Genomic DNA, 15,379 nt, shown 5'->3' on the forward strand with positions numbered 1-15,379 from the left:
AAACCTCTCGAATGTTGAAAAAACGTGAATGCTTGGTGCCCCAATATATTGTAGGGAAATATAATACAATACTGCTTCCTTAACCTATTGAACCATGAACAATCATAAAACACATGAAAACATAGTAAAATATTGTACTAGTGCCAGCCCTTTGGTAAAGAAGGCAAGAAAAACTATAGAATTCAAGAAAGAACTCATAGCAGAGTACCAAAGTGGAGGAGGAAGAGAGAGGGGAGAATGTGCCTTCTTCAGTGATTCTACGATATGTATGATAGTAAAGCAGCACGAGTCGATAAAGGCTATAGCGCCAGCCAGCGATAAAGTGTAGTATTAACAATGTAGCAAGTGAGTTAAGTGATTAATTGATAGAAAAAGGACAGCACAAACATAATTCGTCCAGTGTTGTTAGAGTTACATAGGGCGACTGGTAACACTTCTGTCCCTAGGTCAAGGATCCCCAGACAGCTTATAAATTTAGGACTCTGCTAAAAAATTATCTTATCTCACAATATTAACCAAATCAACCAAACATCTATTGACTAGTTTTATCATGTGACCACCTGGCTTTTAATTCTGCCATTCCATAAAATATTCCATGTTTAGTTTTAAGTATAATTACTATGTACGTACTATTATCTTATCTAGTTTTAATTAGTTACTATGTATTAGGATTAGTTTGCCCGAAATGCCTCGGCATGATAGTGGCTATCTTTGTGGAAATTAGGAGAAGGTGTGGAGTTAATAAAAGCATTAGTCAGAGGGCAGAAGAGGGGTTGTTGAGGTGGTTTGGTCATTTAGAGAGAATGGATCAAAGTAGAATGACATGGAAAGCATATAAATCTATAGGGGAAGGAAAGAGGGGTAGGGGTCGTCCTCGAAAGGGTTGGAAAGAGGGGGTAAAGGAGGTTTTGTGGGCGAGGGGCTTGGACTTCCAGCAAGCGTGCATGAGCATGTTAGATAGGAGTGAATGGAGACGAATGATACTTGGGACCTGACAATCTGTTGGAGTGTGAGCAGGGTAATATTTAGTGAAGGGATTCAGGGAAACCGGTTATTTTCATATAGTCGGACTTGAGTCCTGGAAATGGGAAGTACAATGCCTGCACTTTAAAGGAGTGGTTTGGGATATTGGCAGTTTGGAGGGATATGTTGTGTATCTTTATACGTATATGCTTCTAAACTGTTGTATTCTGGGCACCTCTGCAAAAGCAGTGATAATGTGTGAGTGTGGTGAAAGTGTTGAATGATGATGAAAGTATTTTCTTTTTGGTGATTTTCTTTCTTTTTTGGGTCACCCTACCTCAGTGGGAGACGACCGACTTGTTGAAAAAAAAAAAAAAAAAAAAAATTGTAATTACACATTGTAACCTTTACAAAGAAATAAAATTATTATTATTATTACCTCTGCTGCCGTCTCCACCACCACTATGTACAGCTTATGCTCTCAGTGGCCCTCATACACCCAGCAACAACACAGCAACACTCGTGACATACTTAATGATGTGTTTTATTCATTCTAGAGTATATATCATGTTTCTATGTTGTTAGTATTGTTTATTATATCATATTAGATGAATTGTGATAGATAAATAAGCCATAGAGTTAATATTAGTGTCATATTGAAGGACTATCTTGTCTTATCTCCAAACAAACTCTGCCACCACCACAATTCCTAACATATGTAATGATATATTTTAAATATGATTGGGCAGCTGGGAATTCACGAATGTTCGAAGCCCGCAAAAGTGGAAAATGTGAATGTTGAGGGAAACCTGTATCACATTGGTGGGAGGGAGTATGGAAGAAGTGAATGTTTTCAGATATTTGGGAGCTGACTTTTCAGCAGATGGGTTTATAAAGGATGAAGTTAACCATAGAATTGATGAGGGAAAAAAGGTAAGTGGTGCATTGAGATATCTGTGGAGACAAAGAATGTTATCCATGGAGGCAAAGAAGGGAATGTATGAGAGTATAGTGGTACTAACACTCTTATGCGGGTGTGAAGTATGGGTTGTATATGCTGCAGTGAGGAGGCAGCTGGAGGCAGTGGAGATGTCCTGTCTAAGGGCAGTGTGTGGTGTAAATATTATGCAGAGAATTCATAGTGTGGAAATTAGGAGGTGGTGTGGAGTTATTAAAAGTATTAGTCAGAGGGCTGAAGAGGGGTTGTTGAGGTGGTTAGGTCATTTAGAGAGAATGGAACAAAGTAGAATGACTTGGAGAGCTCATAAATCTGTTGGGGAAAGAAGGCGGGGTAGGGGTCATCCCCAAAAAGGTTGGAGGGAGGGGGGTAAAGGAGGTTTTGTGGGTAAGGGGCTTGGACTTCCAGCAAGCATATTGGATAGGAGTGAATGGAGATGAATGGTTTTTGGGACCTGACAAGCTGTTGGAGTGTGAGCTGGGTAATATTTAGTGAAGGGATTCAGGGAAACCGGTTATTTTCATATAGTCGGACTTGAGTCCTGGAAATGGGAAGTACAATGCCTGCACTTTAAAGGAGGGGTTTGGGATATTGGCAGTTTGGAGGGATATGTTGTGTATCTTTATATGTGTATGCTTCTAGACTGTTGTATTCTGAGCACCTCTGCAAAAACAGTGATAATGTGCGAGTGTGGTGAAAGTGTTGAATGATGATGAAAGTATTTTCTTTTTGGGGATTTTCTTTCTTTTTTGGGTCACCCTGCCTCGGTAGGAGACGGCCGACTTGTTGAAAAAAAAAAAAAAAAAAAAAAACAAGCTGTTGGAGTGTGAGCTGGGTAATATTTTGTGAAGGGATTCAGGGAAACCAGTTAGCCAGACTTGAGTCCTAGAAATGGGAAGTACAATGCCTGCACTTTAAAAAAATGGGTTTAGGATATTGGCCTCTGCAAAGACATCGATTATATATGAGTGATGGTGCAAGTGTAGAATGATGAAAGTTTTTTCTTTCCCTTTGGGTCACCCTACCTTGGTGGGAAATGGTCATGTTAAAAAACTTGTTTTTTCAATAAAATGAGCACATACAGAACACAGGTACTCTTTCTATACTGTACATTTCTATTGAGATACATTATTGCATATTTTTTGCTTGGTCAGTGAATATTAAGCACGAGCAGCTATGACTGTCTCTGAGGCTGCCTATAACAGTATGTACTAATGGTTTTTGACTGTTACACTAGTTGCGATTTGCAATGATCTATGAATATTCAAGCAAATTTGTGAGACTATTTACTGTGTATAATCAAGTTATGTGAATTATGTAGTTACAAATACTGAAGTGTTTCTATACTGTACTAGCCTGGGAACCTTCCAGATATAATTAGAATTCCTTTCCTCATCCTCCCCAAATATTTAAATACAGGTTGACCATCACTAATCTGGCATCATTGGGACCTGCAGGGTGCCGTATTAGTGATTTTGCCAGATTACAGAGTGGTTAGGTTAGAAACCATACCCCGGCCGGGATTGAACCCGTGGTCAGAGTCTCAAAACTCCAGACCGTCACGTTAGCCACTAGACCAGCTAGCCACAATAAGATTCGTCCAACTAGGATGAATCTTATTGTGGCTAGCTGGTCTAGTGGCTAACGCGATGGTCTGGAGTTTTGAGACTCTCTGACTGCGGGTTCAATCCCGGCCGGGGTATGGTTTGTTTGCAATCGTGTCATTACGATTTCATGAGTCTGGTTAGGTTAGAATATGCTTGGCCCAATGATGATATTTACACATTAGCGATTTCACCCACTTTACACCCTATTTTTGACCCATTCCATTGTTCCAGTCTACCAAACTCGTAGCTATTTTGCTAGTATTCTTTCTATTCTGTCGATGAGTACAGGAAACCGCCCATTTACCTATTTCAACTACTCAGTAGTGGTCAGAAATTAGTAAATTGGCCAATCTCTCACAAATTTCAAGAGATGCCAATTTCAAAATAGGGTCCAGAATAAACAATGCAGATATTCCTAGCACTACAATAACATTTTCTCTGTTCATCAATCACGTCTCCAGGCCCCTCTTATATTACGCTTGCTTACCCTTTTGAATTTTTATTCACACAAAAAATAGAACATTTACTGTTATGCAGACTACTACATCATTGTAATAATTATATAAATAATGTCAACCCATTCATGACTGCATATTAGACCGGCCAGTTGGACATATATTGTACCACGATGTCATTTGTTTGCTCTTGAACATCTGCAAAATTCGAACATTTCCGCTACTTTGAGCTTAATTTTAAGGTCCTTTCCAGCATGAAACCAACCAAAATTATATCTATTTCTGTAATATATATTCCATTCTATCAAATGAGACCAAAAAAAATGAGAATACAACCATACAATACACCGCGAAGTTGGTGTTTTACACCACAAGCACGGTTGCCGTTTTTTTTATCATGCACTGTATGCTGCAGGATTTTTTTTATATAGTGCACACAGACCTATTCTCTCATATGTAGGCCCAAATTTACTGGTCACAGCTTATCTGTGTGAGCTGAGCTCATGGCAACTGACAATGGCTTCAAAGCCACCTTGTCCCCTATGGACAATGTATGGCGTACGTACAGTGGTACCTTGAATATCGGCCGAAATTCGTTCCAGAAGGCTGTTCGAGTGCTGTTACCGAACAAATTTGTTCCCATGAGGAATAATATAAATTAGATTACGTTATTGTTCGAGTTGGGAGCAGTACCACTGTACTTTATACAACGAGAAACATTTCTTTCATTCATTATAACCATGGCTAAAAATGAGCAGGTTATAACAGTAAATGGAGAAAAAGAAATTTGAATGACTTATGTAGCAAGTAGTGCCACTGAACAGTAGTGGAAGGTTGGCGTGGTGACCCCAGAAATTTGAAATTATGCTAGCTGAAATTAGTGCCAGATTACTGATAGAACCGGATTAGTGATGGCCAACCTGTACTAAAATTCTTGAAGATATAACGAGTATAATATTAAAAAGTATCATTAGTTATTAAATTTTCACATTAAGGAGGAGGATAGCAGCAAAGATACAGTTATTTAATGTCAAATCTGATTTGCTGGTATTGTAAAGTGATGGAAAACTCATTTACCTTCAGGTTTAGTTTAGAATGCTAGAAATTTTCAGCATTTTTTATATGTATTTGTATCTTTCTTTATCAGAAATACCAGTTATTTGAGAAAATTACTGCTGTGCTGAAAGAGAAACTTAAAGTCCATCTAGTTCGACTTAATGTGTCATCTGTTGGGCCACAAAGTTGGTGAGTGAGTAGAAAGTTTGTCATTTCTAATAACAGTAAATTTAAAATAATTAGCATGGGTGCCTTGGGAGAAAGGAGCCCAGTGTGTATGAACTAGGCTGGAGTTTAGAGTCAGGGAAGATTAAATGTGAGTACTTTTGGCTCACAGTGAAATTACTGGGCTTAGTCTTGGGCAAGTCAAGACCATGTTCAGATCTCGTTTCACCTGTTGCCCTACACCAAAATAAACTGAACAACAATATTTATTCATTATGCATTATCCTATGAAATTATAATTTACATTCATATTAAATTGAAAAGATGAATGAAATATTGGCCAGTCTTGAGAATAGGAAGTGTGGTTTATCTGGCAGCTGCTGACAGCAGTGGGTAGGGATTGATGAGGTAAAGGGAGAGAGATTCATGGAGTACACTCTCATGGTCTCACCTCACAACTCATCCACACCATCATAAAATATGTATTCCCTTTATACCTAACTTTCATATACTCTTAACATATTACAGCCTCTCCCAGCAAAACTTAATAATAGCACTTACCTCTTTACAGCCTCTCTGCCTCCCTCTTGTTACCCTGCCCTTTTGCCTCTCCTTTCTGCCTGCCTCTCCTACCACCATCACTGCCTTTGCCCTCACCATCACTTCCTCCACCCACCACCATCACTCCATTTATGACTTGCATCACCCTGACTTGTCTCTAGATATTAACCATGGGACAATAAGGAATACGTACTTGTAATGCTGGAGGTGCTAAGAGGAATGAGGAAACTGTGGCGAGCATAATTAATGAATTATGCTAATTTCTCTGGGAGCACCACCCTGCCCATTTTCTGTGGAGGCTATGACCAGTAGCTCAATCTAACATGCTTCTCTTGAGCCTTAAGTTTATTTAACAAGTAAATTTTGTATTTAGTGCCCTCTCATAATTTAGTCCAGAATAAGAGGTGCCAGACATTGCCAGAAAATCGGTGTTGTACCTGTATATTTTTGTTAAACTTTCTTGGGAACTCCTAACAAAAGTTTTCTAAATCCAAGTAAATGTAGTCTGATGGTCTGTTTCATTCGTGTATAATTTCTGACTTAAATAATAGCTCCAATAGCTTGGACATACAGTAGTACCCCGAGTTTCGGCCATAATTCGTCCCAGAAGACCGAGTGCTGTTACCAAACGAACTTGTTCCCATAATGAATAATGTAAATTTGATTAGTCTGCTTCAGACCCCAAAAAATACACTTACAATAATACACTTACATAATTGCTCAAGTTGGGAGCTGTGTGAAACTTGGGGTACCACTGTACTGTAAAAGATTTTGTTCATTAGAATCTAATTGCCATTGTTGTCAGATAACAGGTTTTTGTCCTAAATACTTTATCCACATTTCTCTGATGACTTCCAGTATTTTGACAAATGCTCATTAATGAAACAAGCCTAGTTTTAAATTTTCTCTAAGTTTTATGAAATGTTTCCTATTTTTTTTTTACTTGTTTTCCAGTTTACCATGTGCATGTGTACACCTTTGTCATCAGTGAATGAGTGCACAAATACACACGAATGTTATTTTATCCCTTACTCTTTTATTTAGATGGTTTTGTATTTGCATTATATTTAAGTCATACTTTATCATGTCATCTGGTCCATGTTGTGGCAGTCTCTTTCTTTCATCTTATTTATTAACAATAATTAGTTGCATTTTTTAATTAGTTGCAGCTGCTTGTCATTTCAAAAAATCTGTTTTCCAGGGTTGTGACAAGTGAACTGACCTTTTACTTCAACCACCTAGAGGGTCTTGGATTGAATGGCCTTGTATCTCAAGAGGAGTTCACAACAGGCTTATGGCCTCCTCGTTAAAACATGGTTCACAGATTATGTGTAATAAGTGCAAACTTCAGAGTAAATACTAGATAGTTAAGATATTTATGTGGATGTATAGTATGGATTCCCTTTAATTTCTCTCTTGAACAGTTAATGTACATAGGTTTATTATTGTAAATATTTTGGCACAGGATTTTTCATAGAACAAAATGTGATATATAGATGCATCAGTATTGTCAAGACAGGTGGTTGATACAGCACACTTTCTCCTTATTTCTGGTAAATTATTTATTGGTTATACTTCAAGATGAGGAATGGCTGTAGTCATTATCACTTTAATGTGATAGTTTTTTAAATCAACTAATTTTGTCTATAGCACATATTTATACAAATAACCCATACTTTTTAAGGTGGTGTGTATTGTATTAATAATTATAGATTGACCATATGCTTGGCACATGTGATGAACACTGTCTTATGTCAAGCATTATGAGGCCATTTTGTAAGGCTGTTTCAGGGATCGCACTTTTAACCACTGATAATTTACAGCTTGGTGGTCAGTAAAAGATTGTTCTCACTGCCAGTTTCTTAATTGGTGAATTACATTAATTCTCAACATAATACTCTCAGTAATCAGAGATGAATATTAATCTGCCAGCATATCCTCAGTAATCAATCATGAATATTTATTAACCATCCTAACACTTAATAATTAATATATTCTAAGGAAATTGGTAGTAGAGTACATAGTTTTTCAGCCGTTTGATTTTTGGTTATAGGGAGTATTTTAATAAAGGAAATCTAAAACCTTTCAACATCAGTGATAATATTTTGTTTACATGATAATGTAGCTTCCTCTATTGCTATGCAGAAGTAATTCAGAGCCAATTCATTGCCAATATACCATCTTTTATTAACCAGCCAAGTAGCAGGTATATCTGTTCAAAGCATTCCAGTTCTTGTCCATTATCATAGTTCTACATATTAACCTCTTTCTCCTGATATTCTTCCACCAAAACCACCTTTCCTCTTCAGTTTCTCTCAACTTTTAGCATTTTCCATGTAAAATTTAATATTAATCATCCGTGCTGAACTTTATACACATACAAACATCTTTTACTTCATACATATCTTGACTCGTTAATACTTCATCCTGTAATCATCTATTCCCTCATCTGTAAGATAATGTAAGTACTGCAATTTTTTTTTTTTTTTTTTTTTTTTTTTTTTTTTTATTTTTTCTCTGTTCTAAACATGCTTTGAAATATCCTCATTTATTATGCTCTTTGTATAACATGACCACTCATAAAAAAAAATTTTTGTTGACATTGTGCTTTCCTGCAAAAATCATTCCCAGCCATTTGAACCATCTTATAAGTATTAAGACGATTAACCCTTACTGTCCAAACGTACATCTACATTTGCACACATAGTGCTCCAAACGTAGATCATTTTATTTTTCATTCCTTCAGATTTGGCAAAATAGGCTCGAGTCACCTAGACATGAAAGAATGGGTCTGTGCACTCGGTGTGCGCACTATTAAAAAAATCTGGGAGCACTTAGTACCTTGTGATAGCACCAGTTCAATTGAGCGCCAGCTAGAGCAAATAACGTGGCAAACACCAGGGATTCACTGATGCCATGTCGCATTAACACCTCCATTTTAAGAGGAAAGTAAAAATAGGTTAGATAAATACACGAATGAGTGGGTGCGAGTTGGACCTGATTAGCTTGTGCAACTAGGTCTGATGTCATGCTCCTTCCTTCAACGGATGTGACGTGACCCGACTAGGTGGGTCATTGGTCTGAGCCAGGCGGGGTGACATGTACCTTCCTTGCATGGGCCAGTAGGCCTGCTGCAGTGTTCCTTCTTTCTTACGTATTCGGCAGGCTGGCCGGCTAACTTGCTTTGGCTGTCTCTGTCTATATCTCTGTCTCACATGTACAGAAAAGTAATTATACATAGTGTAAATTACCTAGGATAATCCAAAAATTCCAGGCAAAGATAGACAGTCAGAAACATGTTTGTGTGTATCAGTGAAAACAAATAAAGCCAGGGTTCCCCCGAGCACCCATTTATCAAATGTCACCGAGCTGATAACAATGTCATAACAGAATTCAAGGAGTGTAATATACATATACTCCAGACAGAGAGACAAGAAATGTTCGTGTGCAAGCGATAAATATAGCAAGGGTTAGCTGAAGCAGTGGGCATTTATCAAATGTCACTGGGCTGTCAACAATATAGGGATGCCTTTCATAACATGCTTCAAGGTATATGCCAGGGTATCTAAAACATTGCTGGGACCTATAAATACTTTGTGTAATTTCTAGACAATAGTAAATAACCCAAGCAGGTGTAAATGTTCACCTGTCAATGTGATTGTGACTATTTGAGCACTATTTCAGTACCTAATATTAGTGTCAGAACAAGATTGGCTATGAAATTACAAGAACTATTATAAATTGTAAATATCATAACATAAAAAATATATAAATTAAAATAAAAACGAGAAAAAAAGGTATATTGGCAACACTTCTGCAAGTGGCAGGAGTCGATGTTGCTGACAGGTGAGCATCCAGAGCCAACTTCACGGTCTTACATCTCGGTAAGTACTGACTCCCCAATTTTTTTAATCCTATAACATGTAGAAAAATGTACTCTTCATTTTAAAAGAAACTATTTTTTTGTTTTTCAAAATATTAGGAGCGCCATGTGAGTGAACGTAGATCTACGTTTGGACAGTTCAAGGGTTAAAAGGAACAGTTGAAATATTTATTTTGAATATGTTAGGCTTGCATTTATAGTACATATTTAAAGCAACCTACACTTCAGCAGAGAAAAAAGAAAGTGTCGGGAGATTGAGGATTGCCCAGGTAAGTAAATGTAGTTGGAAAAGCAGAGGATAAAAAAAAAAAAATTGTAGCACATGTAAGTCCATATGAAGAGAACAGCTAATGAGTATTGTTGTTTGGTCTGATGCCGAGATCCAGCCAGTGTTTCATTGAGAACCTAAAATATACAGTACTCCTGTCACTGAACATTTTTAACATCAACAAACACTCCATGTTGGTTTATTTGTACTAGTGACCAATATTTATTATTCTTTAAAGTTTGGATAGAATAATGAAATTACATTGTGGAAGTTAAGAATATGTACTAGGCCCCAAGCAACACTGCATTGTGTGTAGTGAATGACAGCCACAAGGGAGTAAAAGGGGTACACCTTTTCCTTCCCCACAGTAGTACTTCCATGCGCAACCAATGCCATCCGGACTACATCTTTTTCTATGTGTAAATTTAAATGTGTGTGCATCATTTTAATTTAATACTTTAACCCTTTCACTGTCATGTAGATCTGCATCATTGACACCAATGTTGATCAAATAGATCTACGTCTTAATCATAGTGCACTTAAATATTTTTTTGATTGGTAAATTCTGGCCCAGATATGAGAGAACAGGTCTGGCGTGTGCACTATTAAAAAATGATGGGAAAACTGAACCTTCTAGACCAGTGTTTGGGCTAAAGGAGCAACTTTGATGTGTTTTCTAGGGTGGGTCTGCCGATTGTTTCGTGGTATCACTTGGTAGACTCAGACATACTAGTGAAATGATTTTCATTAGATTGAGACCGGGTTACCCTGAAATTGGCTTTAAAGTAGCAGAAATATTTAATTTTTGTCAGTTTTCATGATACAAGGTAGGGATTCCCCCCTCTCGCTCCCTCAGTCTGTTTTGAGAGTTTTTGCTAGGTCTCCTTCAGTTATTTGGATGGCTTAAACCATGACCAATCATTCTTGGTTATAAGCTGTGAATTAGGATAAAACTTCAGTTTTTCTGAATGATGGGTTCAAAATGGAAGGTAAGTGTTATATAGGAGAGGCCTTTGGAACATGAATAGGGAACAGAAGAGGTTGCTTCAGTGGCTGGTATACCTACAGTGTTTATTTCCGACAGTTTTTAAACTGTAATTTATATTTTGTGTAAAATTGGGCAAATTACTGACATCTGGGTCATTTATAAAGTAGTTCTGCTAGTTAAATAGGCAGTTTCTTCCACTCTCTCATTAGAACAGAGGGCATACTAGCAAAATAGCCAGTAATTAGCTTGGTTTAAGTAGCAGACCTAAGAAAAGAAAGGTAAAATTATTGATGCATAAATTGTGGCCAGACTTCCAATTTTGCACCTGCGTAATTTTATAAGTATTCCATTTTATTTTGCATTTATAGTGTCATTATTTTCAGAAAAGTATTTCCATTTTTTCTTCAAACTGTAGCATTTTCAGCACTAATTTGAGGGGTTGTGACAGTGAAAGAGTTAAGATTAAAAACCTTTCTGAAAGTTGAATTTCAATAGTAAAATAAACAGCTCCATGGGACTATGGTTTCAATGTTTCAAGATGTGAATGGTTCTCATTTCCCTGTTTAATTTTCTAAACAAACATGTCAAATTTTCACAATATTGTAATGTATTTTCATAGTCGCAAATTTATGAATAACTTAGAAATAAAATTTGAAATATTAAAAATTATTGCTACTCTCTCTTTTATAAAGGGAAATAAAATAATATTGTAATTTAGAAGTAAAAATGATAAAACCAGATACAGTAGATCCTTGAATAACACATCTAAAAAAATTTTTTTTTTAATAAAGTTGAAATATGGTAGCACAAACCTGCATAACAGTGTAAAACTGTAATATCACAGTGTTTTTTAGAAAAGTTGGCTTAGACATTAAAACTTTTCTATTTGGAAATTTACATGGCCTGTTGAAAGCCAGTTCCTGACTCTGGATCAGTTCGGAATATGATGTAGCGGCCCTCTTGACCTCAATGGAAGACTGATTCACAGGTATCAGTTGTGAGTCGGTCTACCTCTTATTGTGTAACCCTCTCCAAATGCTGCTTTATCAACAAGCAAAGAACAAGGAATTTAAAGAATAAATTTTAATTACCACTAGTATAAATAAGAAAACTGTATATTGAAATGCAAGGTCAGCTAACAGATAACCCACAGCAATCTGCTGCTCAGTTGAACTACATGTACATCTAATAGCAAAATAATTTAATGTAGGGTAAATTTTTTTTATTTTTAATTAAATTTATAATAACCACAGGCAGTATATTAACCTTGTTTCTCTGAATGGAACACCACGCCCATTTTCTCTGGAAGAGAGAGTGTAGTGTGTGAAGCACCAGCTTCCCCTGGGCTTTATTTAATAAGGTTGTTTAGTAACTTAAAATTTTATTTATGATTTGGTACTAAACATTTATATATCAACAAAGGACTACATCCACAATGGAAGCTGTCAAAGCACTTTTTTATTTAAAATTTTTTTAACTTTGCTTTACATGATTTGGGGTAATATGCTGTTTTCAGGATTGTAACTACCATGTTAATCAAGGGTTTACTGTATTAAACTTCTTTAATTTTAAATTTGTTTGTTTTTGCATAAAATAATGATAGGTATTGCCATTCTTTTCATGCATTGTCATAAAAGCAATATTTTATCAATGAGAAAAGAAAATTTTGAAATTTAGTAAATAGACTATTCAAAAAAATAAATTTGTTCACACAAACATGCACATATACAATCTTATACACGTATAAACATTTATGCAACTGCCTATTCCAACCATTTTTTAAATTATATATATAAAAAAAAAAGTTATAAAAAGTCACTTACAGTGTGTATTTAAGTTTAGGTATGTGATTATGTACTCTTTTTGCAATAATAGTTAATTGTTCCTACAGTGAATTTTGATTTGTCACATCATTTACACTCCACATTAGAAATTATCAATATTTCTAAAGATGATTGGTATGAGTTAAAGACTTAATATCTGCTATAACTGCTTTAGGACTCTGAACTGAGTTGCAAAATGTGATTCCAGAACTTGACCAAGTAGTGAACAAAATGTATATAGTTCAAAGGTAAAAATAAAATCTTGGTAACCCTAAATTTTCTTAAATATTTAAGTTGTGTACGATAAATAATTAATACAAAGTTGATAAGACCTGTTTTGCTAGTGTTCTGTAATTTTTGGCAGATGAAATATGACATTCCAGTTATTTTGTCTATTTGGTAATTCCTTCTTTAAAATTATATAATTATATATAATGGGTAGGGGATGTGTAGATCAAGTGTTTACATTGAAGCATATATGTGAACAGTATTTAGATAAAGGTAGGGGAGTTTTCATTGCATTTATGGATTTAGAAAAGGCATATAATAGTGGATAGGGGAGCAATGTGGCAGATTTTGCAAGTGTATGGAATAGGTAGTAAGTTACTTAATGCTATAGTTTTTATGAGGATAGTGAGGCTCAGGTTAGGGTGTGTAGGAGATTACTTTCCAGTAAAAGTAGGTCTTAGACAGGGATGTGTAATGTCACCCTAGTTGTTTAACATATTTATAGATGGGGTTGTAGAAGTAAATGCTAGGGTGTTGGGGAGAGGGGTGGGATTAAATTATGGGGAATCAAATACAAAATGGGAGTTGACACTGTTACTTTTTGCTGATGATACTGTGCTTTTGGGGGAGTCTAAAGAAAAATTGCAAAGGTTAATGGATGAGCTTGGGAGGGTGTGTAAAGGTAGAAAGTTGAAAGTGAACATAGATAAGAGTAAGGTGATGAGGGTATCAAATGATTTAGGTAAAAATTGGATATCACATTGGAGGGAGTATGGAAGAAGTGAATGTTTTCAGATATTTGGGAGTTGACGTGTCAGCGGATGTTGAGGTGGTTTGGTCGTATAGAGAATGGGACAAAGAATGACTTGGAGAGCGTGGAAATCTGTTGGGGAAGGCAGGGTAGGGGTCGTCCCCGAAAAGGTTGGAGGGAGGGGGTAAAGGAGGTTTTGTGGGAAAGAGGCTTGGACTTCCAGCAAGTGTACGTGAGCACGTTAGATAGGAGTAAATGGAGACAAATGGTATTTTTGGGACCTGATGAGCTGTTGGTGTGAGCAGGGTAATATTGTGTGAAGGGATTCAGGGAAACCTCTTACTCTAACAACTAAATAATGATCTGATATATCAGTTGCCCCTCTATAAACATGTACATCCTGAAGCCTACCCATCAACCTTTTATCCACCAATATATAATCTAACAAACTACTTTCATTCCGTGATATATCATACCTTGTATATTTATTTATCCTCTTGAAAAAAAAGAGTGCGTGAGCGTGTTAGATAGGAGTGAATGGAGACAAATGGTATTTGGGACCTGACGAGCTGTTGAAGTGTGAGCAGGGTAATATTTAGTGAAGGGATTCAGGGAAACCGGTTATTTTTATATAGCCGGACTCGAGTCCTGGAAATGGGAAGTACAATGCCTGCACTCTAAAGGAGGGGTTTTGGGATATTAGCAGTTTGGAGGGATATGTTGTGTACCTTTATACGTATATGCTTCTAAACTGTTGTGTTCTGAGCACCTCTGCAAAAACAGTGATTATGTGTGAGTGAGGTGAAAGTGTTGAATGATGATGAAAGTATTTTCTTTTTGGGGATTTTCTTTCTTTTTGGGTCACCCTGCCTCGGTGGGAGACGGCCGACTTGTTGGAGGAGAAAAAAAAAAAAAATTTATAATATACAATGGACCCCCAGTTAACGATATTTTTTCATTCCAGAAGTATGTTCAGGTGCCAGTACTGACCGAATTTGTTCTCATAAGGAATATTGTGAAGTAGATTAGTCCATTTCAGACCCCCAAACATACACGTACAAACGCACTTACATAATCGGTCGCATTGGGAGGTGATCGTTAAGCGGGGGTCCACTGTGTGTGTATATATATATATATATATATTATATACACTTCCCGGTAAAAGTAGGTCTTACACAGGGATGTGTAATGTCACCATGGTTGTTTAATATATTTATAGATGGGGTTGTAAAAGAAGTAAATGCTAGGGTGTTCGGGAGAGGGGTGGGATTAAATTATGGGGAATCAAATTCAAAATGGGAATTAACACAGTTACTTTTTGCTGATGATACTGTGCTTATGGGAGATTCTAAAGAAAAATTGCAAAGGTTAGTGGATGAGTTTGAGAATGTGTGTAAAGGTAGAAAGTTGAAAGTGAACATAGAAAAGAGTAAGGTGATGAGGGTATCAAATGATTTAGATAAAGAAAAATTGGATATCAAATTGGGGAGGAGTATGGAAGAAGTGAATGTTTTCAGATACTTGGGAGTTGACGTGTCGGCGGATGGATTTATGAAGGATGAGGTTAATCACAGAATTGATGAGGGAAAAAAGGTGAGTGGTGCGTTGAGGTATATGTGGAGTCAAAAAACGTTATCTATGGAGGCAAAGAAGGGAATGTATGAAAGTATAGT

The 15,379-nt window shown here is 36.5% G+C and overlaps 1 protein-coding gene across 3 annotated transcripts in view; it reads left to right on the plus strand.

Annotated features, from left to right (window-relative positions):
• Window positions 1–10,014, plus strand: part of scat (VPS54 subunit of GARP complex scat) — a 77,501-nt gene extending 67,487 nt beyond the window's left edge. For all 3 annotated transcript variants that reach the window (XM_070093579.1, XM_053784303.2, XM_053784304.2), the window contains exons 20-21: window positions 5,131–5,228; window positions 6,967–10,014. In XM_070093579.1, coding sequence (XP_069949680.1) covers window positions 5,131–5,228; window positions 6,967–7,075 — 207 coding nt within the window. In that variant the 3' untranslated portion in view covers window positions 7,076–10,014. The remainder of the gene's footprint in view (window positions 1–5,130; window positions 5,229–6,966) is intronic.
• Window positions 10,015–15,379: the final 5,365 nt, after the last annotated feature.

This window comes from Cherax quadricarinatus, chromosome 43, assembly GCF_038502225.1.
Source record: "Cherax quadricarinatus isolate ZL_2023a chromosome 43, ASM3850222v1, whole genome shotgun sequence".
NCBI classification, from domain to species: domain Eukaryota; kingdom Metazoa; phylum Arthropoda; class Malacostraca; order Decapoda; family Parastacidae; genus Cherax; species Cherax quadricarinatus.